The sequence below is a fragment of the Saccopteryx bilineata genome, chromosome 2 (assembly GCF_036850765.1).
Source record: "Saccopteryx bilineata isolate mSacBil1 chromosome 2, mSacBil1_pri_phased_curated, whole genome shotgun sequence".
Taxonomy (NCBI): domain Eukaryota; kingdom Metazoa; phylum Chordata; class Mammalia; order Chiroptera; family Emballonuridae; genus Saccopteryx; species Saccopteryx bilineata.
The window spans coordinates 257653441-257677782 of NC_089491.1; the positions used below are offsets into that span (position 1 = coordinate 257653441).

General features: G+C 51.4%; 1 protein-coding gene across 4 annotated transcripts in view; it reads right to left on the bottom strand.

Annotated features, from left to right (window-relative positions):
* Nucleotides 1–6996: 6996 nt before the first annotated feature.
* NF2 (NF2, moesin-ezrin-radixin like (MERLIN) tumor suppressor) overlaps nt 6997–24342 on the bottom strand; it is a 76892-nt gene continuing 59546 nt past the window's right edge. Inside the window, exons 13-17 of one of the 4 annotated variants that reach the window (XM_066260190.1) lie at nt 23874–23979; nt 22299–22426; nt 19989–20154; nt 17883–17927; nt 6997–7904 (exon numbers count right to left, since the gene is read on the bottom strand). In XM_066260190.1, the coding sequence (XP_066116287.1) occupies nt 17892–17927; nt 19989–20154; nt 22299–22426; nt 23874–23979 (436 nt within the window). In that variant the 3' untranslated portion in view covers nt 6997–7904; nt 17883–17891. Of the gene's footprint in view, nt 7905–17814; nt 17928–19981; nt 20155–22298; nt 22427–23873; nt 23980–24342 lie in introns of those variants that run through there. The other 3 variants (XM_066260189.1, XM_066260191.1, XM_066260192.1) reach the window with 3 other exon arrangements.

Sequence of the window (24342 nt, forward strand, 5' to 3'; positions counted from 1 at the left end):
GCCATCCTTGCTCCAATGGAGCCTTGGCTGCGGGAGGGGAAGAGAGAGACAGAGAGGAAGGAGGGGGGGGGGTGGAGAAGCAAATGGGTGCTTCTCCTATGTGCCCTGGCCAGGAATCGAACCCGGGTCTCCCGCACGCCAAGCCGACGCTCTACCGCTGAGCCAACCGGCCAGGGCTCACATCGTGACTTTGGGGCCCTCAGCCCCCTGGTAGCCACCTCTGAGTACCTGCACCTCCCGGCCCTCTTCCCTGCCCAGGGAACTCCTCAAAGTTGGTGTGTTTCCCTGACCCCTGCCTTCCTGGGCCTCTCCACCTTGCCCCCAGCATGGCCTGACCATAGCAGAGCTTGACAAATGGGGGGACTCAGAGTTTGGGTTGGGGTGGGCGCTGTCTCTGGAGCCTGGTGGCCTCCTGGAGTGGGGGGCAGCTCACAAGCCAGCCTTGTGAGGGGAAGATGCTCGCTCCACCTGGAAGCTGCTCCTGGCTCCCCCTCTCTCCCCCTTCTCGGCATTTCCCGGGGACCTTCCTACGTGGGGTGGGGAGCCCTGGCATCCCCAGCTGCTCTCCCCCTTCCAGGGGAAAGAGGAGGGAGGAGAGAGAAGCCGTATTAATAAAAGAATAGGCTACTGCAACGGAGTCCGCAGTGTGTGCAGCTCAGAATAGCAATGTGCTTTCTCAAGGCAAACAGAACTCCCCAGGTGTTAATGCAAATTCACTCCAGTTAAGATGAAAGAGCGCTGCTTCTCCCTTTGCTGGCTAATATGAAGGACTTAATAGATTCAGCCTCAGGAACTGTGGCTGGGAGGGGACGTTTGGGGGATCAGTCCAGTGTGAGCCTTGCAGGGAAGTCTCAGGGGGTTTAGGGCAGAGCCACTGTCAGAGCAGTTCTGGCCAATGGTGCGGCACATGTCACCCCATCCTCTAGTTGGACTGACAGGAGCTGGGCCCCCTGCACGGGAGGCGGCAGCGGGAAGCCCAGAGGGGGTGATGCCAACCTCTTGCCCTGTTGCTCACTGCCCTTCACTTCATGTTAACTCAAGGGCTGGCACCACAATTGCCACTTCCCAATTTGTGCTAGAGGCGTGTGGGGCTGGAAGAAGAGATGGGGTGAGGCTGGCTATCCAGGCAGGGCACCTGGTTCTAGTCTAGCTTGTGTTTGTGGCCACTCCTATGGGACACTGGGTCAGTCAGTCCCCTTTTGGCTCCTTGGACCATGACACCAGTTTGACAGCACCTGAGGGACCAGCCTGAGGAATTCCTTTAGCAACATGACATTCAAAGGCTGTTCAGACAGGAAGGGGCCTCAGAGTTCCTCTGGTCCAAACCTGACCCTTTACAGTGGAGGACATGAAAGCCCAGAGAGTGGAAGGGACTTACTCAAGGCCACACAGCTGGAAGTAGCAGCTGGAGGAACCGGAACCCACAGCCTGCTCTTCTGAAGTGCAGGCTGGAAGCCTGAGTGATTGTCTGTGGGACTCCATCCGGGTGGCTCTGCCAGCCACGGAACCCCTTCCTCCCACGTGGGGAGCCCTTCTCCAGCCCAGGGCCCCTGGGCTCAGTGGCTGATCCCAGGATTATCTTCCACTGAAAATTACACAGGGCACAAGCTGGGCGGATGTCCGGAAAGGTGGGGGGGGGGGGGACGCTGGGCTGAGGGCCCCAGGACGGTGTCCCAGGCCTCAGCTGGGGGTAACAGGAGGCCTCTGGAAGATTCAGGGGCAGGATGTGTGGGAGTGAGGCTGTCCCCACCGGTCCACTTCACTTGTCTGAATTTAACTCCCCTCTCTCAGGGCAAATGGCACAGCAGGTGCCCGCAAGGAGCCACCTCCGCAGCCTTCTTCACTTTTGTTTACTGACTTAATTCCTTCAGATCAAAGGATGCCCCTTCCTCCCCTGGCAGGCAGGCAGGCAGGGGAATTACATTATTTATATTGGAAATGGGCAAGACTCCACGGGGACTTCTTCCTTATGCCTGATAAAAGAAAATTAGGTCACTGCTGTGCCTCCCCAGTGTCTGCAGTTGGGTTTTTAGAGCCCAGGTACCTACAGGCTCTGGGAAGAGGTCCAGGTGCAGCGTGGAGTGCTGCCCACCCAGCTCCTCTCCCACCCTGAGCCTCCAGTAAATTATTGACCACAGCAGCGAGTATTAATGTGACAAACCAGGACATCCTTCCCAAGCAGCCACGGCCTGGGTTATCTATCATCTCTCGGGCTCTGCAGCTGGCACTGGGCAAACACAGCAAGGACAAACAGGCCAGAGGCAGGTTCATTAAGCTCCTGGTGCAGGTGGAGGGATGGGGCCCGAGTGGGGGCCGCTGGTGGGCTTGGTCCCTGAGCCAGGACTTCCTCTGGGTCACCACTGCTCTTTTCTCTGCTTCCTCCTGCAACCCTCTCCCCCCACCCCAAGGAAGCATCTGGAAGAAGAGCCACCCTCCTCAGATCCGGCATTACTAAACCCCACAAAATCCTATAAAGCTCCCCTCCTCAGATAGGAAACTGCTGTGCCCAAAGTTTAGGTAACTTGCCTAGAATCACCAGGCTGGCAAAGGGGCTGAGCAGGGGCTTGAGTTCCAAGTCGGCAGGGGCCTAGAGCCCCTCAGCAATGTGCTTTCCTCAGCCGTCACTATGGCTGGGCGTAAAGATTTCATGGCTCTTCGTGCACAGCTGCTTCGATTACTTGTAAATAATGGTAATACCGCTACCTAGCCTCACCTCTTTTTTCATGGAAATGAGTACTTTTTGCATCTGTTCTTCATGTGATCCTGACAATATCCCAGAGGCATCACTGTCAACTGTCTTTACAGAGAAGGAAACAGGTGTCAGGAAGCAAGTGTCTGGCCCTGCAGGGAAGGGGGAGGCACTGAGCAAGCCCGTGGCTGAGCGGCCGGGCCAGGCGGGCTCTTGCTGCTCCGACTGCGACTGCGGAGCTCTTCAGGAGATGTCTTGATTTCCTAGGCTCAAGGGCAACATGCCAGGAGCTATTCTGGGGCTAGCATCCCAGTGAGAAATGGGCAGCTAGTGGAAACCGGAAAGGGAGAGGACATGGTGGGGGTTCCTCTGAGTCAGCTCGGGTCCTCCTGCAGATGAATGGCCCGAGTTGCCTCCCTATAAGTGAGCTCCAGACTCCTACCGAGCTGGGACAGAGGCCGAAGCATCCTGCAGTAATGCAGTAGAGACAGGCTGCCAGGGAGCCCCGGGAGGGGACGGGAGCCCACGGTGGCCTCCCTCAGCTGCCTGGGCTGTCTGAGAGGGAGACAGAGAGAATATGCGGATGGCTCGACTTCCCCTTTCCCAGACTTGCAAGAAATTGGATTAGACACGGTTGCAGTAATCTTCTCACCAATACCTTTTCCCCCAGAGTCCTGCTGCCAACTCATCGTTATACGTGGGTGGCTCCCTATCCGCTCCTCCAAAGTGAAGGCTTCTGGGGTGGGCAGCCGTGGGAACAGCTGCCAGGCAATCAGCTCTCAGGCGAGGGCAAAGGCAAAGGACCAAGTGCTGGGAGGGAGGCCAGGAGTGCTCAGGGATCCCATGGGACCAGGTTGCAAACACCACAATTAAGCACTGAGGGCCGGAGCACCTTTGGTTTATAGCACTCTCAAAACAAACTTAAAAAAAAGCGAAGTAGACCTCAACCAGTCTGCCCTATACCAAATGCCAGGTGGTATTATTAATTCTAACTCTACTTAATGGAGACCTCATGATCTGTGTGAGCCTATTACTGTCTTTTGGGGAACGGGTTGGCTTAAAAAAAATAAGGTAAAAATAGTGTTTGGACAGCTTTAAACGAACAGTATTAATCTATATGTGAGAAATGAAGCAGTTTCTTATTATTTGACTAATAAAGATGTTCTAGTTACTAATTCTATAAATTTTTAAAAACTATGAAATATTGTTTACCAATTTTACAATTTTTTAAATTTTACAGCTTTAAACGTATCTTTCCAATCATATTAAAGCTAGTTATCTTTAACTTGAATTCCTGGAAATTTTTGTGTATTTCGATAGGTTACTTTCCTTGTGGGTTTGTACAGTGAGGACCTGAAGTGCATTCTGCCGCGTGGCTGGCAGCACTGTGTCCCTTAGAAGTCCTGATAACATGGGGGCCGCTTGGACCTCTGATTTTAGAATGTGTGATTTGGGGTAGGGTGATCCTACAGTAGTTGCGGTCTCAACGGAGGATGTTTATTAATTAAAAACAACAACAAAATAAACCCCACAAGCTCTGTAGCAGTAGCTCCCGGCTTTAAATGCAAATGTTATCTGGTCACGTGACAACAGCTGGGCCTCACCTGTCCTGCAGGGCTCTGCATGTCCCCAGCCCAGGCCCAGAGAGGGAAACCCGGGTGCAGAAGCATCTGGAAGGACTGCCAGCAGCCTCGTTTTCAGGTCTGGCACTGAGGACAGGTAGTGGGTGTGGAAAGGAAACACAGGCACTGGGTGGGGCCTGGTCCAGGGCCCTGTCCATGACCCTGAGTGCCCTCTTCCCCACAGGAAGAGGGAAGGGAGTTCCCAGGTGAAGGATGATGTTATCAGCCCAGGAAAGGTGACCCTGTTATTACAAAGACACAAGGGGCATGAGTTGAAGTCCTAGGCAGGCAGGGAGGGCAGAGGCCTCATTTCCTGAAAACTCAAGTGGTGGCCTTGTCACCCATCCCAATGGTCTTGTCAGCTCAATGGCCTGAGCAACAAGCAAACTGAGGAAGCCCAAGACAAACTTTGTACAGCTTAGAACTTTTATTAAAACAATCCATTAAATTACAACAATCCCCCAAAAGAGACTAGTCTTGCAGGGTCTGGCCCTAACAGGAGGTGAAACTCAGTCCTCACAGGAAGAAGTGCCATTTGACATCTCAGGAGAGGGCTGTGGCTTCCATGGGAGCCCCCAGCTGGGCCCCAGGGCAGTGGGAGAGGCCGCCCCTTTAGGGGCTCTGAAGCTTGAGCCTTGTCAGCGAGAAACACTTAGTCACCATCCACGGTTGTCAGCCTCTGGACTTGCTGTTTTGACTTGAGAGAGAGAGAGAGAGGGAGGGAGGGAGAGAGAGAGAGACCTGCCCCCAAGATTACAAAACACAGTCACTTAAGAAGTGTTATGTAAGCCACGGGGTGTTGTCTAGCAGGGCCCGGCGGGTCCATGAATAATTGAGTCTATGCCACAGGTCAGAACGCTACTGCGGCTGGGGTGGCACCTGGATCAGGATGAACAAGGCGGTCTGTGTGGAACGGCTAAGGGTTGACAGCGCAGCCTCATGGAGTGTCACGGCTGGGCAGTGACTTCATGCCCAGGCGCATCTGCCCAGGAGCCTTCACAGGAGCTTGTAATGAAGCATTCATTCATGGCCGGGGCCCTGCTCTCAGTGAAGGTGAGGGGCTTCCCTGCTTGATAAGCTCCCAACTCTAAAAAATGTGTCTTAAAAAAAACCACAGGCACAAGTTTCTAAAAACCAAGCTCCTCTTTTCCTTCTACTGGGGCTCAAGACCTTTCTGAGACGTCCATCCTCTCCGCCTAGCCATCTGTGGAGGGTACCCACTGCTGTCACCTCTGAGGAAACCCGAAGTGTCCCTGGCTTAAGCAGGGCTCTGCTGGCCCCCGGAGTCTGCTGCCTAGGCCCCAGGGGGCTCCAGCCTCAGCTCAGACACCGCCCGCCTCCCTTGTGGCCACAATTTGGCATTTCCTGGACTTCGGACATACACACAGTAAACAATAATGATGAGGATGATAAAAAGCCTGACAATGTTTTTATAAACCACCACCATGCTCCTGTGCCCACAGCCACTGTTATGCATTAAATTTACAGGTCAGCAGGAAAGTAACTCTCTTGGAAATCGAGGGATGGGCAGTGAGTCTGAGAAGACAGAGCCCTGACAGAAGAGCCAGACCCTCCATTACAAACGTGGGAGGACTCCCCTGTGTCTCTGGGGATGAGGCCTTTGAGGACAGGGAGATTCAGAGGAACTCTTTCAGCCACAGCCATCCATGCATAATGTCCAGATGCAGAATCCCACCCTATGTGTCCTAAGGGGCTAGGTAACACAGGGCTGGCTTCCTTGGGGCAAGGTGGCCCGAGAAGGTGGCAGCCAGCCTGGACACCATCAGGTCAGCCTGGCCATAGAAAAAAGGCAGGATCTCTGAGCTGCCCGGTTTCTCAAACATAGGATTGCCAGAGGCCACCTGTGCTCTCACTCATCTTCATTTAGTGTCTTTTCACTGGTTAAGGTTTATCACCTACTCTACGCAGCGATCCTCTGGAAGGATCTGAATGGCCAGTGGGTCAGGTCACAGCAGCAACACCAAGCCATAAAGAAAAGGGCAAGGAAGTGGCCCCAGACCAAGGAGCCTGTATGGGCCACAGGGGCGGGCGGTCTATGACCTGTTGACCAGCACAGGTGGTAGTCGTGTGCCAGCTCATGCTGGGAGGGGACCCCACAAGGGAATATAAAATAAAAAGGCCCCCGGGGGGCAAGGGCAACAGCAGAAGGGAGCCCAGGTACAATGAGTTATGAGGGGCTTCCTGGCAGGTGGCCAGGACAAAAGGTGATTAAGAACAGCAAGACAGGTTGGGGCCCGTGGAGCTGTGTTTGGAACTCAGAGCCCTATGGGGCCCCTCCCCCCCAGTCATGTCTGGATTACCAGGTGCTGACTAGAGCATGACTGGGGAGTCTCCTGGGCCACCACAGCAGGAGAGGCTAAGGCTGAATAGCAGTGAAAGACAAGAGGCTCCCGCCTGCCCCTCAGACCCCTTTTGGGGAGGCAGAGGAGGGCAGCAAGTGTTCTGTGTGGTGCAGAGTCCTACACGGCTATACTGGCCTCCCAGCCCCTCTGGGACAGCCAGCCCATCATCACAGCCTCTGCCGAGTCTCCCCCAGTCACCGCAGTCTTTCCCACTCCTGATGCCTGGCAGCCAGAGTGCTGCCTCATCATGGACTGTGGGCAAAGCTCACCGATGATGGGCAGCAGGCAGGCTGCCCTGGGCCTGGGCTTGGGTGGGCCATGCTTCTTTTTTTTTTTTTTGTATTTTTCTGAAGTTGTAAACGGGGAGGCAGTCAGACAGACTCCTGCATGTTCCCGACCGGGATCCACCCGGCATGCCCACCAGGGGGCGACGCTCTGCCCATCTGGGGTGTCACTCTGTTGCAACCAGAGCCACTCTAGCGCCTGAAGCAGAGGCCATGAAGCCATCCTCAGCACCCAGGCCAACTTTGCTCCAATGGAGCCTCGGCTGTGGGAGGGGAAGAGAGAGACAGAGAGGAAGGAGAAGGGGAGGGGTGAAGCAGATGGGCGCCTCTCCTGTGTACCCTGGCCAGGAATCAAACCTGGGACTCCTACATGCCAACCCAACGCTCTACCACTGAGCCAACCGGCCAGGGCTGGGCCATGCTTCTTGATGTGCTAGTTCCTCACCAGTGGAGGAAAAAATGATCTGGAAACCAAGGGATGGGGATGGTGGCACCAGCCTCCCAGACTCCAGGGGCCTGGGCACTTTACTCCCTACAACTACTTCCCAGCCTGGGCTGGAAGGTCAGCACTGGACAGTAACACACACACCCCAGGGTGCTTTTGACGAAGGAATTATGGGATCACACATTAGACCAGGAAAGACAAATAATTCTAAGAAATTTAAAGACTTAGGTCAGGAGACCAGAACCCTGTGACAGAAATCTCTGCAGGGCCCCAGTTCAAGGCAATTGCACATGAAGGGGATTGGGCTCTCCACTCAGCTGGGGAGAGCTCCAGAACTCCCATGGAAGCTCCCAGCCGGCCCACCCATGGATGGCTCCCACAGCATCTGGCCCGTCCTGCCGAAGCCGGGAGCAGCAGAAATGGTAGATCCTGGGGTGGCTGGGTCACCTGCTAGAGCTCTTCAAAGAAGGCCACCCGGGACTTGGCGCTCTGCAAGGTGAGCTGCAAAGAAGCAGAGAAGATGTTGAAAGGTGGACTAGATCTCCGCTCCTCGCCACCGGATGCCGTTCTGCCTTGTGGACTAAGCTTAGACATGGGTTGGAGTGAAAGGGGAGATGGTTCAAATAGATGTTCTAGAAGCTGGTGATCAATCCCAAATAAGTTACCAGATTTGCTCAAGAACTCAAATTAGGAGGTGACAAATGAAGACATGTCAGGAGGGATGGCTGGAGGACAGAAGCATGTCAGCAAGAAAATGTCATCAGTGGCATCAGAGGGCAGGAGATCCCTAGATATTTTGCTGGATTCGCACATTCCTATCTACCAGAGTCTATATGGGGCCTCTGGGCTGTACTGTCTGCGGAGGTGCCAGCCAGGGACCCTCCCCCTCCCCAGGGCTCAGCGTCTCATTCCTTACATCCCAGGATACCCCTAGGGCAGGGTCACACACAGCCTCAGGCAAGGAAGGCCAGCATCATATGAGGAAGAGCTTGTCCCTTCCACTCCTGGTTCCTAGGCCCCAAAGCAGACTTGCCCATGACCTGGCAGCTAAGAGGGGTTTCCACCCACAAGCTGGGAGGCAATAGGCTTTCTCTTTTTTTTTTTGTATTTTTCTGAAGCTGGAAACGGGGAGGCAGTCAGACAGACTCCCGCATGCGCCTGACTGGGATCCACCCGGTACGCCCACCAGGGGGCGATGCTCTGCCCATCCGGGGTGTCGCTCTGTTGCAACCAGAACCATTCTAGCGCCTGAGGCAGAGGCCACAGAGCCATCCTCAGTGCCCGGGCCATCTTTGCTCCAATGGAGCCTTGGCTGTGGAAGGGGAAGAGAGAGACAGAGAGGAAAGAGGGGGGGAGGGGTGGAGAAGCAGATGGGCGCTTCTCCTGTGTGCCCTGGCCGGGAATCAAACCCGGGACTTCCGCATGCCAGGCCGACGCTCTACCACTGAGCCAACCGGCCAGGGCCGCAATGGGCTTTCTAAGGGGGGCTGGTTCAGGCAGAGGAGACAGTGCACATGGGGCTCTGTCTGGGAACTGTGAATGCCTCCCCAAGGATATACTCTCGGCATGGCGGATAAAGCATTAGAGTTTGTGATTCCCTGCACGGCTGAACTCTAGGCCACTTCCCAGGACTCCCCCCCCCAAAAAAAACAGAAGCATCTGGCACGGGCATCCTCCCCCTGCTCTGCTGCCTGCTCTACTCCTGAAATCAACTATGAGCAAGACTGTGTGTCCCATGCCCAGCTCTGGGACTTCACAGAGGAAAATTTTCAGGGAGGGAAGACTCAGAGTACATGCTGTTCATCTTTATTTCCCCCCAAACCACATAATTACGTTAGTGCTGTGCATCTAGTAGGAACTCAAACAGTGTTTGTTGAGTGAATAAAGTGTAGGCTATAATGATAAGAAAGGTGAGATGTGTAGGAAAAGGTGAGAGCTCCACATGGGGCTGATAAGGCCTGGGTGCTAATTCCCTTTCACTACCAGCTCACTGTGTGGCCACAGCAGACACCCTTGACCTCCCTGAGCCTCTTTCATTTGGAGTTGAACCACAGGGGCAGGCTAGATGGCCCATTCCCTCAACCTCTGGCCCTTTCTGAATCCAAAACGTCCTCATTACCATCTGTGGCTCTGCAAAGGGTGGGGGAGGAAGATGCCAAATCAGCCACTTCACCAGCAAAGACAGGCAGCATCAGTGCGCTCAAAATGAGACAGCTTGAAAGCTGGCTCTTAAAATCTTGCCAAATCTTTTGGCCTTGAAGTTCGCGACTAACAAGCTGAATGTGGAGAGGTATCTGAGTCCTTTTCTTCGGTGGAACCAATTTCAGACGCGATCTGGAAAGGCCACCTCTGATGGGAATAGTGAGAGCTCTAATTTCTTTGCTGAAATAGGACTCGCTCTAGAAGGGAGCTGAGTTTGGATGGGTTTCTCCCTAAACGCAACCCGAGGAGAAGGCTCAGTTATGTGCTCTGTGATAATGGGAATCAGGATGGTAACTGGGAAAAAAAGAAGAAAGAGAACTGGAGGACCACTGGGACAAAAATCCTCTTGGGGGAGAATTTAAATCAAAAGGTGTATAAAACCCAAAGCCTACGCTCAGGTTTCTCCTACACTGAGACCTCTCGGCGGCTCCTCGGAGGACAGGGCCCAGCCACACTGCCTGACCCAGAGCCAACTGGGCCACCAGCCAGCTGGGTGGTCCTGGGCAGGTTACGTGCTCTGGCCTCAGGTCCCCGTGAAGCAGAGGTGGTGGCAGCCCTTTCATCACAGGGGACGTGTGGAGTAACAGAAACAGTACGAAACACTCAGCACCAGCCTGGCTCACAACAGAACTCAACAGCTGTTCTTACTAATGGCAGCGTCACATTTCTTCCCCTCCCCCAGCTCTGGCTTCTCTCCTTCCAGTGAGGGAGCAGGGCAGAGTGCAGGTTCGAAGGAGGTGCTGGCGGCAGGGCTGCACTGGCCTTTGTGCCTCCAAGACAGGGCAAGTGGATGCCCCCAAAGGGCGTGGCCACTTCCTCAGGCAGGGAGCCCAGGCTGTGGGGGCCTCCACAAGCCTCCTGCCCAATAATGTTGGCTCCAAAAATTCCTGGATGCTTTACCCCAGTTGCATGCTGGCTGTTCCCACAAGGTGCCAGGGGAGGGTTTTGGCAGCTCGGGCAGTGCCAGATTCCAGTTACTTGAGCACGTGTTTGTTGGGATGCAAAGCCCTCTTCGGTGGGCAGGAAGCTTCCCAGCCAGTCTCCATCCCACACTGCACAGCAGCGACTCAGCCTGACCTCTTATCTTTTAAGAACAGAGGTTGCACCCTAGCCCGGGGAGGGTCCAGAGTGAAGTGCTCTGGCCATGCTGACGTAGGGAGGGCCGCAGGCATGTGGCTTCGGAAAGAGGAGAACGCAGTCTTCCAAAATGCACTCGACTGTTCCAGGGACAGACAGAGGCGCCTACTGTGGCCACTGTCACTGCAGGCACATGGCGCTTCCTGCCTCAGCCCACAGCAGACCTGGCTGTCACCACCCCATCCTTCACCCTTTCTGTACAATCCCATCAGGAATCCTGTTGTCAGAGGAAGTTACCCCACGAGCCGCCTGCTGCTGCTGGAACCCTTTCAGTCGCCACCTCAGCCTCTGCCTGCTCCCACCTCAGTGGCATCCTTGATCTCGGACATTCAAATGTCCTTCTCCTGCATCTTACACAGGAGAGGGCACAACTGGTGTGGGAGAGCAGTTGAGGGAGGCAGGTGAGAGGAGGGCCTGCAAGGAGCCAGTGGCTTCTTTCCTCCAGGTGGGGACACAGGCCCAGGAGCAGGGAGGTTTGCTAAAGGGTGCTCAGGAGACCTCCCCCAGGGCACTGCTGATAGTGCCTGTCAGCTGCACTCCGCTTGCACCCGCTGTGCAGCCCCCACCTCCGCTGGGCAGCCTCTTCTCACCTGTGGGATCCTTCACCACCTGCTCTTTCTAGAGAGCTCACTGGCTGTCACATCCATAGTACAGCTGCAGGCAGGAGGTGTTCATAAAGGAGAAGGGGAAGGCTCAGAGGAAATGGCACCCAGCTTGCTCTTCATAAAACAAATGGTCTCTGTGGACCATCTCTGTACACTCACGGAAATTGGCTAACAAGTTCTGGTTTGCCCGCCACCCCTCACACCGCAAGGTGTACGAGTCCACAGCAGTTCCCATGGACGATCCAGGTAAGGCCCTCACCCCCTGTATGTCACACTGGGAGAACCGAAGTCAGTTTTGTGAGTCCCACCCGCTGCCCTGTATTTGGTGACCCCACAACACCGCTCCATGTCTGCTGAAGATACGAGCTCTACAAGCACACTGCCATGGCCGCTCTCCGAGGCTGTCTAGGAAGAGGTGTCCTCTGAATTTCAGTAGGTGGTGAAACCAAAAAGCCTTGGAAACAGGGCCTTGCAGACAATGGCTACATCATTCTGGGACCTGTTGAATCTGGCCCACCTTCTTGAATCCTTCTGAAGACAAGTGGGTGACCGCATCTGCCATGCACTGTCCAAAATTCACACTGAATCGAGCCAGGGGCACCCATGGGCGTCCTGGCGGTCATGCCCAGCTCCTTTGGCGCGATAAACCATATGGGCCCTGCGCAAAGACTCCAACCACGGTGCTCTTGCCAGTTCCCTAACAATGACTAAAAGAACAGGAAGTTTCCTCACCAGATACCGGGCTGCCTGCTTCTCCCTTCCAGCTGTCTCTTCACATCTGATTAAAATAAGCCATGTGAATAATACAGGAGGAATTAAGTTCTCTCTTGACTGAACCGGCTGTTCAAGTCTGTCACTAATCCAATTCCATTCCGGGGAGACAAACTTCCTTTTCTTTCTCTGCTGCAGATATGCACAACTTGGTCTTTATCTCATGGGGGCTCTGAGCCACCTGTTGGGCCTGCCCAGTATCGACAGACAGTCTGGCAGAGTCACCTCTGCTCCTGTTCATTTCTCCATCAAACTGCCAGTTGCTCGTGACAGCCACCAGGCTGTGAAAGGGCAGGAGGGAGCCGCTTGGCAGAGCTAAGCCTTACACTCACCCAGACTTTGTGTGGTGTGACCCAATGGACAAATTCACCCAATCTACACAAGTTCAGCTTCAGGAGACACATCTGTCTCTTTAAAAAAGGAGGCTGGCTCCTCTGAACCCTGGTAAGGGCCTGGCACCCAGCAGGTGCTCCTTAAGGCACTCACTGGTTCCTGCTCACCAGGGATTTCAGGCAGCCCATCAAGATGCAAGGATCTGGAACCTGCTCTCCCCTGAGAAATAGCCCGAGGGTCTAGAGACAGCAAGCCTGTAGGCTCACCAGTCCCCCAGCCTGCCCACCCTCCATCCCTTCCAGCTGCAAAGGCTCCTCCAGCATAGGTCCCAAGAGTGCCTCCTGCTGGAGAGACACAGCATGGGGGGAAGGGGGCATTACCAATTCTCTACCCACAGCTCTCTAAAAGTCCTTTTGGGGGGTGGACTGTTTCCCAAAGTGATGGGGGGGGCGGGGGCGGGACTAAATGTATTCAGGTATGGAGCCTGCAGCAGGAAGGCTACTTGACTAAGAATGAATTACACTTTCATCAGCACATAGAGAAAACTGATTCATGAGGCCACAATGTGATCATCTGGTTCCTAAAGCAAAAGGGGTGGCGTGGGGTTGGGCAGGGCACAGAGCCATGTGGGCTATCAATGACGAGAGAAAGGAAGCTCTACAATTAAGCTGGGAGAACAAAACTAATCAAGATTCCTCCAACTCGTCTCTGGGGGCCTCGCCTCGATCCTCGCATCCCCAGGGAGGAGAAAGGAAGGTGGGAGGGGGCTGCCTAATTCATTTTAAACAATAAGACCCACAATGCTGAGCCCATTTTAGACACTAACCTAATAACTCCAGGTGCTGAGACTCTGTCCCATAAAAATGCAGTGAAATTGAAATGCAGGCCTTAAAATTATGTTGTAGTTCCTCTTTGCCACTATATATGTATTGAAAATGACGGGGGGGGGGGTACAAAAGGAAACAGTTCTCCCGGGTGCAAGCTGACTCTGGAGCAGGAAGGTGACAGGTAAATCCAGCAGCAGCAAATTCTTTGGTTTGGGGTATGATAAACATTCCCCCTTTCAGACCAGCACCAAGGGCTCAGGGCCAGTGAAGGCGGTAGCTGCTGTGAACTGGCCAGAGTAAGCTTTTCTGCCTCTTGCTAGTGACAGCTTGCACCCAAATGCCATCTGAGGATGCACATGGGGACAGACCTATTCACACACTTATTCCCAAAGAGAAGTGAGATGAAAGGCCAAGTCCATTCCAATGAACAAATCCAATTTGTTATTAGCTTCCCCCAGAGGGCCCTTTTGAGTAGGAACTTAGATTAGCAGAACGATGCTCGGACGCTGGTGTCTGCCCCTGTGATGCTGGCAGGACCCTTTGCTACACCGTCCTTCCACCTGGAAAATGGACTAATCAGCTCGACTCACCTCACTGGGCAGGTGGAGGCTAGCTGATAGCCCTGAGCGGGCTGAGCAAGTACCTCCAGAAAAAGGTGCAGATACACTGATGTCATTCTCAAATTGCCAATAGCAGAAGGGAAATCATGGCAAGGATCGTAAGAACAGAACCTCGAGCCCGTAAAATGAGTTTGCATCCCATCTCTTCCCTCCCACTGTTGCAATAACAAATCAGGTGCTGGAGGGAAGCTGCACTGAGACACATCTTCAGGGCTGAGGGACCAAATGGGATGCTTTACTGCTTCAAATAAGGCCCAATAATGTCCTCTGGCACTAAATGGCTGAAAATATCCTAGGAGGGTAAGGCAGGCTTTATAGGCTCCACAACGCCTCCCAGAGAGCAACTGCTTGACCGGATCAAGTCTTCCAACAAAAAAGGTCTGGGGCGTGGGCTTCTGGAAAACAGGCTGGTAGAATCTTCTATCTAGGGAGCTACAAGAAACAGGCAAGAACACATGCAACATGAACTGTTCAGCAGCCCGCTTCGGGGAGAACATTGCAGACCAAAGGTCACCCGGGAGGATCTGGCCGTTAGCTTTAATGGAAGGAGACGCCTTTCACGTGTATTGGATCTCGCCCTGTGATTTATCACTTCCCAGGGTGTGTTAAGTGTTCTACTTCACTTCACCAGCTCTGAATCTCCAAGGGAAGTTGGCGCAAATTGAAGATGACATTGGACTTTTATGTCTTCTTGATCCAAGAGAGGCGAGAGCCTCAGATAAATGTCAAGGCTCTGCATTCCTGCTTCTCCACTGGCAGAAACCACAGCTGGACCTTGACGGTGCAAACCATTTACTAATAAAATAGGCTTTCTAAGCTCTGTGACCCCTGTGATTTCTCATCTGTTGATTTCCTTTGAAATCTTGTGCTCTGTCAGAGACCATGGGCACAAACACAATGATGAATTTGCTGGCAGGCAGACCAGCTCAGGACTGGGGAAAGAAACCCGTCCCCTGAGAGGGGATGGCAGCAGGACCCGGACATGTGTGTGCCTCAAGACTGCATTTGCACCTCCAAAGTGTGCTGCACAGCTGTCACACCTGGCCAGCACTCACCACCTCAGTACTGTGGCTCTCAAGGCAAGAAGTTCAAACCCATAACCCCTGTGTCCCCCTCCCCCCAGCCTCACTGCCAGACCCCTCCTTCACTCCAAAGACTCAGATGCCAGGAATTAGTGTCGCTTTCACACCCCCCCCACTCCCCTTAAACAAATCTAGGTTCCCAACCCAAGGATGGCTTTTGATCTTGATCTCTGGTGCCACTCTGACTCAGATGCAAATACTAAACCAGTTGCACTGATTATCAACTGGGAAAAAGTGAAAGTGTAAGAAGGTAGCAGGAGGAGAAAAATATGCCCTTGTAAACCCAAATCAGATAGTAACCAGTTAAGTTAATTCTGGCTTTGTAAAGGTTTTTACCTCCAAACACATGGAAATGAATACAGTTAGTGGATATGAATATAATTAGTGCATATCACAAGTTGTGTATATAAATGAGTCTGTCCCTTGCCACAGGCTCAAAGGTAGATTTGTTTCGTCATATATTTTTAAGCGCTTGCTGGGCACTTACGGTGAACGAAGTGTTCCCTGAGCATTGCCTCATTTAATCCTTGCAATAATCCTGTGGGGTGAGGACCATTTTATTTACTTTTTACAGGTGAGGACACTAAGCCTTAAGGAAAACTAAAACTACGGAGGGTAAGTGGCAGAGCAGTGGTTAACCAGACTGGAACATGGTCACCCCAACCCAAGGGTAAACCCTGGGAATTGGTTTGTGTCACACAGCCCCTGAGGGTACCACTGGGACGGGTCAGACACAGGCCTTTGGTGAGGCAGAGCAATACTGAAAGCAAAGAGAAGGAATACGCCTGCATCACAGTGGGTAGGAAAACCATTCCATCCTTGTAGAAATCTATGATCAGAAAACATTAAAAACAGAACAAAAATCAATGCAGGCTGGCTTGAACCAAGATTAATGAACTTTCACGACAGTGGAAACTCCCCAGTTCAACACCAGCCTTTGCAGTTCTCAGCCCAGACTTTCTAGTTGGAGCTCTGCCCTTGACATTCTAGGCACCCACACTTCCAAAGCCTGTAGTGGTGTTTCTCTGGGGCTGGGCTCTCATCGGCTCAGACTGCAGCAGGCACAACCCCAGAGCCACCCCAGCACAGGCAGGCAGGTGGCTGGTCATCAGCCCTGGCCCCAGGGGCCACCAAAGACTAAAAAGTGGAAAGTACATCAAATTTCACGTGTAGCAAAAACAACCACTACTTAATCTAGTGATGCTGCGATAACTCCAGTTGTATTAAAAGCAAAGTCTATGCTTGTTTTAACCCTTGATTCATCAGAACTCTTGATTAACTGGTGCCGGGCAGCCTGCTTTAGAAACAAGTTTACATTAAGATGTTAAAAAAAAAAAAAAAGGTCCTAGCGGCAGTACAAATCTGACTACAAATCAAACCTCGTTTGTCTATAATAATAGCTTAGTGAGAACTGATGGTCAAAATCAGGCCCCTTGAAGAATGTAAATGCTCTGAATCATTACAGAAAGAAGATAGATGAAATTGTATCTGAGTGGAACGGTGCAGTCAGACGTAGGGAATATCTGACAGCATAGGCTGAAATGAAATGAGATTTTCTGCTTGCCCCTGTGCTGACCACAAAGTCCAGGGAACCCAAGTGGATCCAGCCCGCGTCCTTTGGGTACCCCAGGTCACCTGGCCTGCCCATTCCAGTGCTGCTCTCCCTGCTCAGAGCACACACTGCTCGGTGCTGGGGTATTCCAAGCCAACATGTGGTCTGAAAGCTGAAGAAACAGGAACCAGCTAAATAAAAGTGTCACACACAAGCCGGGGTTCATGCCATGGGTTCTTGGAACCACTGTCAGCTCGAATCCATCTTATAATGAGATCCATCTGGGCCTTTAATAGCTAACCTCTCTAGCTTCGGTAACAACCACAAATAGGATCTAGTTATGCTGGAAATCTCTCTCTCTCTCTTCTTTTTTTTTTAAGTAGAAAGTTTCCAATGAGCTTATTTTATTCTAGTAGCAGAAACTGTGGTGAGGACCCTACGTAACTATTGGGTGTTGGTGGCCTCACTGGGTACTGTGGGGGATTGGGTGGCAGGATGTTATTTTATTATTGGACATAATAAATTCTTTCCACTGCCCAGGCATGTTGGGAGAATGTGAACTGCTGCAGAAGGAAAGCAGCAATCATTCAATTAATTCTCTCAACAACCACTGACTGCCCAACTATTAGGTGTCCGCGGCTGCACTGTCCCGATGTGAGTTCACTGTGAGCACAACTCCGCCCCGGGCAGTGGAGGGGCTGAAGCAGAGACGGTCTTTGGAGCGCTGACAGACAGACAGTCCACTGAGACGGACTACACATCAGACCCCTGCGCTGTTGGTTTGCTTTACTTGACAAGAAAATGGATGTGTACAGAAAGGGGAGACTCTAAAGGGAATGAGTGAACATGGACAGCCCTTTCACTCCATGACCAGAAGCTGTCAGGAAAGATCATGGGTCTTCAGAGGCTGCCACCACATGAAAGGTCTTGATCTTGAGTTAAAGACACCAGTTTGAAAAACACCCAAATTGACCCCATTTCCATGCTAAGGTTATTATCTAAGAAGTACGCCACCAAGACAAAAGACTTTTAGACAGACCTGACTGGACAAGAAGCAGTGACTGTCTCCAGACCAACAGTGACACAAGATGTGAAGTACAACCAGTCCTGCAGCCCCACTGACATGCTCTTTGGAATGAGGCAGCCTTCTGGACCCTGGAGCCTGGGCTGGCCCCACACGGTGGACACCTGCACTCAGACTCAAAGCATGCTGCGGCCAGTACCCAGGTGCCACCTGCCCTTGGGAGGGGTCAGCGTGGCCTGGGGACAGAGACAGGCAAGCTCATGCATGGGTTAGTATCACAGAGGGCAGTACCATCACCACATACAGAGTACCTGGGAATAACCTACTTTGAGGACTCAAATGCAGATAGGTCTTCTGCCTTGGGCTTGAGGCTAAACCAGCAAAATAAAATGAAGAAAAACAAAAATATACCCTGTGATATCAACAATGCCACATGTGCCATTTGCTAAATGCTAAGACAGGCCTGAAACTGTGACAAGTGACTTTATTTGTTGGTTGTTGTTTTTTTGTATTTTTCTGAAGCTGGAAACGGGGAGAGACAGTCAGACAGACTCCCGCATGCGCCCCACCGGGATCCACCCGGCTCGCCCACCAGGGGCAACGCTCTGCCCACCAGGGGGTGATGCTCTGCCCCTCCGGGGCGTCACTCTGCTGCGACCAGAGCCACTCTAGCGCCTGGGGCAGAGGCCAAGGAGCCATCCCCAGCGCCCGGGCCATCTTTGCTCCAATGGAGCCTTGGCTGCGGGAGGGGAAGAGAGAGACAGAGAGGAAGGAGGGGGTGGGGGTGGAGAAGCAAATGGGCGCTTCTCCTATGTGCCCTGGCCGGGAATCAAACCCGGGTCCCCCGCACTCCAGGTCAACGCTCTACCACTGAGCCAACCGGCCAGGGCTATTTGTTGGTTTTCATGACTTGGAAACGGGTCCCTCCCGCTTTCAGCACTCCAGGTTCCTGCAGTGAGTGGCAGAGATGAGGATGAGGGAGGGGGGCGGAGAGGGGCCTGGGCAGCTCTCCCTGGCTCGCTGGCCATCATTTCACTTCTCTACTCCCTGGCTGAGGCCTCACTTCAAGTCCCCTTTTGCTAACTGTTTAATAATTTGGTTTTGGAAGGGAAACACAGTAAATGACAGAAGCCAGAGGTGAGAAGAATGTGGATGGTGGAAAGGTCTAGTTTACACTATCAAAAGGAATTCTCTACCAGGTGCCAATACTAACTGCAGTCGAGAGAGAAATTTGGGGCTCCCGACTGTAACCTCAATGATGAAAGGTAGTTTTCAGATACAGCTTAGCCACTGAAAACAGATATTCCTTAAATTGGGAGATGCTTTTAAAGACTAAAGGTTAAGAGTAAAAAATTAAACATATCTAAACTTGATGAACAGTCTTCTCTTAGAGATTTTTTTTTTTTTTGGCAGAGACAGAAAGGGACAGACAGGAAGGGAGAGAGATGAGACACATCAATTCTTCCTTGCGGCACCTTAGTTGTTAATTGATTGCTTTCTCATATGTGCCTTGACCGTGGGGCTACAGCAGACTGAGTGACCCCCTTGCTCGAGCCAGCAACCTTGGGTCCAAGCTGGTGAGCCTTGCTCAAACCAGATTATCCCACGCTCAAGCTGGCGACCTCAAGGTCTTGAACCTGGGTCCTCAGCATCCCAGTCCGACGCTCTATCCACTGCACCACCGCCTGGTCAGGCTTAGAGATACCTATTCTACCGGTATTAACCTGATCCTGCACTACTAGTCAGGAGCAGACATCAAGTGGCAGGAGAGGACCTTCCTGCTGTGCCCAACATCAGAGGAGTATACTCTTGGGCTGATATTTAGGATGGAAATTAACTTCCTTTAAAATATTAAAAGCTCACAGTATCTGTGAAGAAAGATATGAAACTGTTAGCAACATAAATGAAATCTCATCTTTTAAAACATTAAGGTTCTTCTAGTTACTTTCTTTTAAGTATGAAAAAAGTTTTTTAAAAATCAGAATTTGGTTTCTAAATCAAGACCAGAACTTTAGAATCCTTGCCACTTAAAAAACACAAAAAGACTAGAGGGAGAGTCTATTCTCAATTCTCAACAGCCTTCATCTCATTTTGCTTCTCATTAAGTAAGGCAGCTCCCTGGGCAGAATGCCCCTCGGCTTAAAAGACAGAATTGCTTTACTGCTAAATGATGGATCAAAACCCGTCCAGTAGCTGTGATTCATTTCATCATGAAATGCTCGTGTTAAAAGCTCCCCTTCCTCCAAGCCAGTGGGTTCACAATCATTGGCAGATTAAATTCCCTTTTTGGCATGAGTCAAAAAAATTTTCTCAACTAAGTACATATAAAAAATGACAATAGTCTAATGACTCGGCTACTGAGGAAACCAGACGCCAACCTTACATTTCATTAATAACTAATCCTGATCAGCAAAAGACAAGAGACAGGGTACCTTTTTGATGGTATTGTGCTTGCTGCTGGTGCCACCCCGGTCCGAATTCTCGTTGTGCAGAATATCCAAGGCCGTCTCCCGCTCTTTGAGTTTCAAGGCCTCGATCTCAGTCTTCAGTTCATTGAGCTGCTCTTGCAGATGTTTGCTCTTCTCCATGTAGTCCACTCTGCCGGCAAGAGGATATTGTGCATCACGGCTTTGGCCAAAAGCCACATCAGGGTGGAGATGCTCCAGACCTACAAGCTGCTCGGCAGGGGACGCACGGTCTGAAGCCTGGGGTTCATGTCTCTATTTGGCCCGTCATGGGCTATGGGAGCTGGGGCCAGTCACTTAGCTGATCTGAATCTGTTTCCTCATTCATAAAATTGGGATAATGATCACAGGGCTGTGGTCAGAATTAAATAAAAGAAAGTGTAGGAAATCCCTCTTCTACTTACTGTAAGCTCTCACAAAGTGCTCTACAAATGCCAGTTGAAATAGATAGCTCTTAGTGCTGTGCAAAAAAACAACACATGAAATAAGCCTCCTGGCCTCCAAAACAATCATCTTGTCTCAACCTTCTCAGAGAAGTAATTCCACCTCTTCTGACTGGCGGTGACCACATCCCTGTTTATTAGGATGTCATCTCCTAACAATGATGGACACTCACTCAGCCCACACTAGGAAGAAAAAAAAACCCCACGTTGCTTGCAAGTGGATAATGTATCTATGTGACAAATCTGGAAACCATCTTCAGAGTGTCCAACTACCAGGGCATGGCTCATACAACATAAACACCAAGGAATATTCTGTAGTGATTCCCACGCTAGTATATGGACTCTATCAATATGTGCATGGGCAAGAAGACAATAGGAACTATAAGAAAAGCAGGACAGCCTGATCAAGCGGTGGCGCAGTGGATAGAGTGTCAAACTGGGATGCAGAGGACCCAGGTTCGAGACCCTGAGGTTGCCAGCTTGAGCATGGGCTCATTTGGTTTGAGCAAAGCTCACTAGCTTGGACTCAAGGTCGCTGGCTCGAGCAAGGGGTTACTCGGTCTGCTGAAGGCCCATGGTCAAGGCACATATGAGAAAGCAATCAATGAACAACTAAGGTGTCGCAATGAAAAACTGATGATTGATGCTTCTCATCTCTCTCCATTCCTGTCTGTCTGTCCCTATCTATCCCTCTCTCTGACTCTCTCTCTGTCTCTGTAAAAAAAAAAAAAAAGAAAGAAAAAAAGCAGGACACAGACAGATGTAGCCTCACCCTAATGCTATTTAGTATGCCTGGACAACAATGAATGGCTGGAAGGGAAACTCTAACAGAAGATATCACAGAGCGAGACTCTGGTTCTGTAACTCAGTGTGAGAGCCCAAAAAGCCTCCTGGGCTCTGAGGAGACACTGCCCTGAGAAGGTTTTCCTGAGGACAGTGTACAAGGTGGAAGCACAGAGGCTTGGACAAGCTCTGAGCTGAGTGCTGGTTCTGTCCCTCATCAGCTGTGCGCAGGGAGTGAGTTTATTTATTTATTTATTTATTCATTTTAGAGAGAGAGAGAGAGAAAAGGAGAAGGAGCAGGAAGCATCAACTCTCATATGTGCCTTGACCAGGCAAGTGCAGGGTTTCAAACCAGCGACCTCAGCGTTCCAGGTCGACGCTATATCCACTGCTCCACCACAGGTCAGGCTAGGGAGTGAGTTTATTAAATGCTCTAAATCTGGGTCCTCATTTCTAAATAGAAACACTTAAACATTTTATGTCAGTTTGATGTTAATGGAAATGAAATATGATAAAAGCTAAAACACCTGGGCACCCAGGCACTCAGTACAATCAAATATCATTTTTAGCCTGGAAGGTTGAATGCTGGTCTGTAGTCCTTCATTCCTGATTAGGAAATTCTTCCTCCAGGTGGTGGGAACAGAGAAAACCTTTGCAGGAGCTGGTAGCGACCCACCACTTTCCTCAGGCCCGGACTGACTCACTCTAGTTCCCCCAACCTTTTTGGGCCACGGACCGCTTTAATGTCAGAAAATATTTTCATGGACTGGCCTTTAGGGTGGGACAGATAAATGTATCACATGACCGAGACAAGTGTCAAGAGTGAGTCTTAGACGGATGTAACAGAGGGAATCCGGTCATTTTTTAAAAATAAAACATCGTACAGACTTAAATATAAATAAAATGGAAATAATATGTTATTTATTCTTTCTCTGTCAACCGGTACCAAATGGCCCACGGACCGGTACTGGTCTGCGGCCCGGGGTTTAGGAACCACTGCTCTAGTTCACCAGCTGCCTAAGCAGGGCACGGGGGTGGGGAAACTACGTACTTTTCTTTCTCTATTTCCATGGAAAGTCGCTTCATGTCAGTATCCTTGAAGTCAAAAGATAGGCTGTCGCCCATGAGGTTGAAACTTGATAGGTCAGGAGGCAACGGTGCTGGAATTGGGTTCATGGGCTATAAATGAGAAATGTCCAATTAGGAGGTTCAGTTCAACAGGAGCAGAGGGGCACTGCTGTGAGAACTGCTGACCCTCAAACGGCCACAAACACAGTGAGCACAGCGCGGGCCCTGCCTCCTAGCACCACCACGGCCTTCTGTCACAAATGTCTTCTTTGACCCCACAGTTCTATTCAGGAGAATTTATTCTGCCGCTACATCCTCATGTACGTGCAAATATTTGTGTTCAGGAATGTTCCATGCAGTTTTGTTCATAATTGCAAAAGAAAACAGACTAAATACCCATGCACTGGGGACTGGTTAGATGAATTATAAGCCATCCATACAATGAAACATGATTAAAAAGTTGATGTGGATGATCTCCTCCGAGGTTTGTTTATTGCTAGAGCAGTGTATCTGCTCCAATGTGTGCTTTAAAAGCACATACATCTGCAGTGTCCAGCCCAGATGAGCCCTCAGACAACTCCAGCCCCAACTACCATCTGCCTGCAATCACCTCAGAGATCCCTGGGAAGGACCATTGGTCCAGTCAGCCCGCCGAGCCATAACAGAGGATAACATGAGGATTCTTTGAGCTATATGGTTGGCCTGGGGTGGCCTGTTGCACGGTAATAGATAATCAGGACAGATGATAATAGTAAACTGCTCACATTTCCCTCTACCTCCAACCCTGGGCAGCAGGTGCCTCTGTGCCCGGTGTGTCTTTCTGCTGCATGTGTGATGCCTGTGCTGTGTGTGTGAGTGTGCAGTGCACACCTCTGTACATTGGCCTGGAATCCCTACTGTCTCTTTCCCATCTGGCTAGTTTCTACTCACCCTGCCAGTCAGCCCAGGTACCACCTGAGCCCCTGCTGCCCCTCCAGGCTGGGCTTAGTTCTCTTCCTGGCACCAATGCACTCTGTCTGTACAGAGACTCCCAATCTGCCTGGTATTATATGGAACAAAACAGGTGTGCATAAAGTTTGCTGAACTGAATGCACAGAAAGAGAGTAAAAAAGAGGCTTCTCTATTCATTTTTGATTCTATTTAATTGAAGTTTGTCTCCCTGTTCCAGAATTGAGTTTGGAAGCTGGAACTTGCAAGGCAATAGTTCACATGCCTAGGGCATCCTAGCTTTCATGGTGGGTGGTAGCGGAGCAACCAAAGGGCACCACGATTGGCCCATCATGAAAGCTAGAATGCCCACTAGTGGGCGAGAGGGACCAGGTTGACCAGCATTGTAAAAGTGGGCAGTTTTTATAAAAAGGTTCAGCGTCAAGGAACTAGTCCAAGGCCAAATGGCTGACCAGGCGTTCTGCCCAGACCCTAACTGCAGGCTCTCTGCATCGCTTGCTCTGCCATGCTTTGCTTCAACAGTCACCCTGAAGGTACCGCCAGGTGAGTTGAAGAACTGGAAGGGAAGGGAAGGTACCCAGCCCTTGGGGCGGCCCACTCCCAGCCTCACCGGGTACGTAGGCTTCGTAGTGATTTCCAGGAGCTTTTGCTTGGCTCTCCGCTCTGCCTCACGGGCTTCCTGCAGGTCCTGCTTCAGCTGATCAGCCTCCTTGGCCCTGCAAGGAGAGGAGGAGCCATCACTTGTCACTTCCGCAGAGGATGACAGGTGGAGGAAAGAGACCCACTCGCCCCCTTGGCTGACCCCGGAAAGGAGGGACCTGAGTTAATTAATCCTGAGGATGGCACCAGATCAGACACACAAGGTTGGTGGAGGGTAGGCTGACATTTACATGAAATCAGAACTTCTAAGCCAAAGACCACATTCTTGGATACTGTTTACTTCAACCAGTAAATCTCAACTGGAAGAGCAGGGAAGCCAGTGTGAGGAAGAGTCAAGTATAAACCAATGCAATTGGTGGAGGAGGAGGAGAGTTGGGGAGAGGGGCTATAGGCAGTCTCTGCTTCATGTCTGGGTGAGA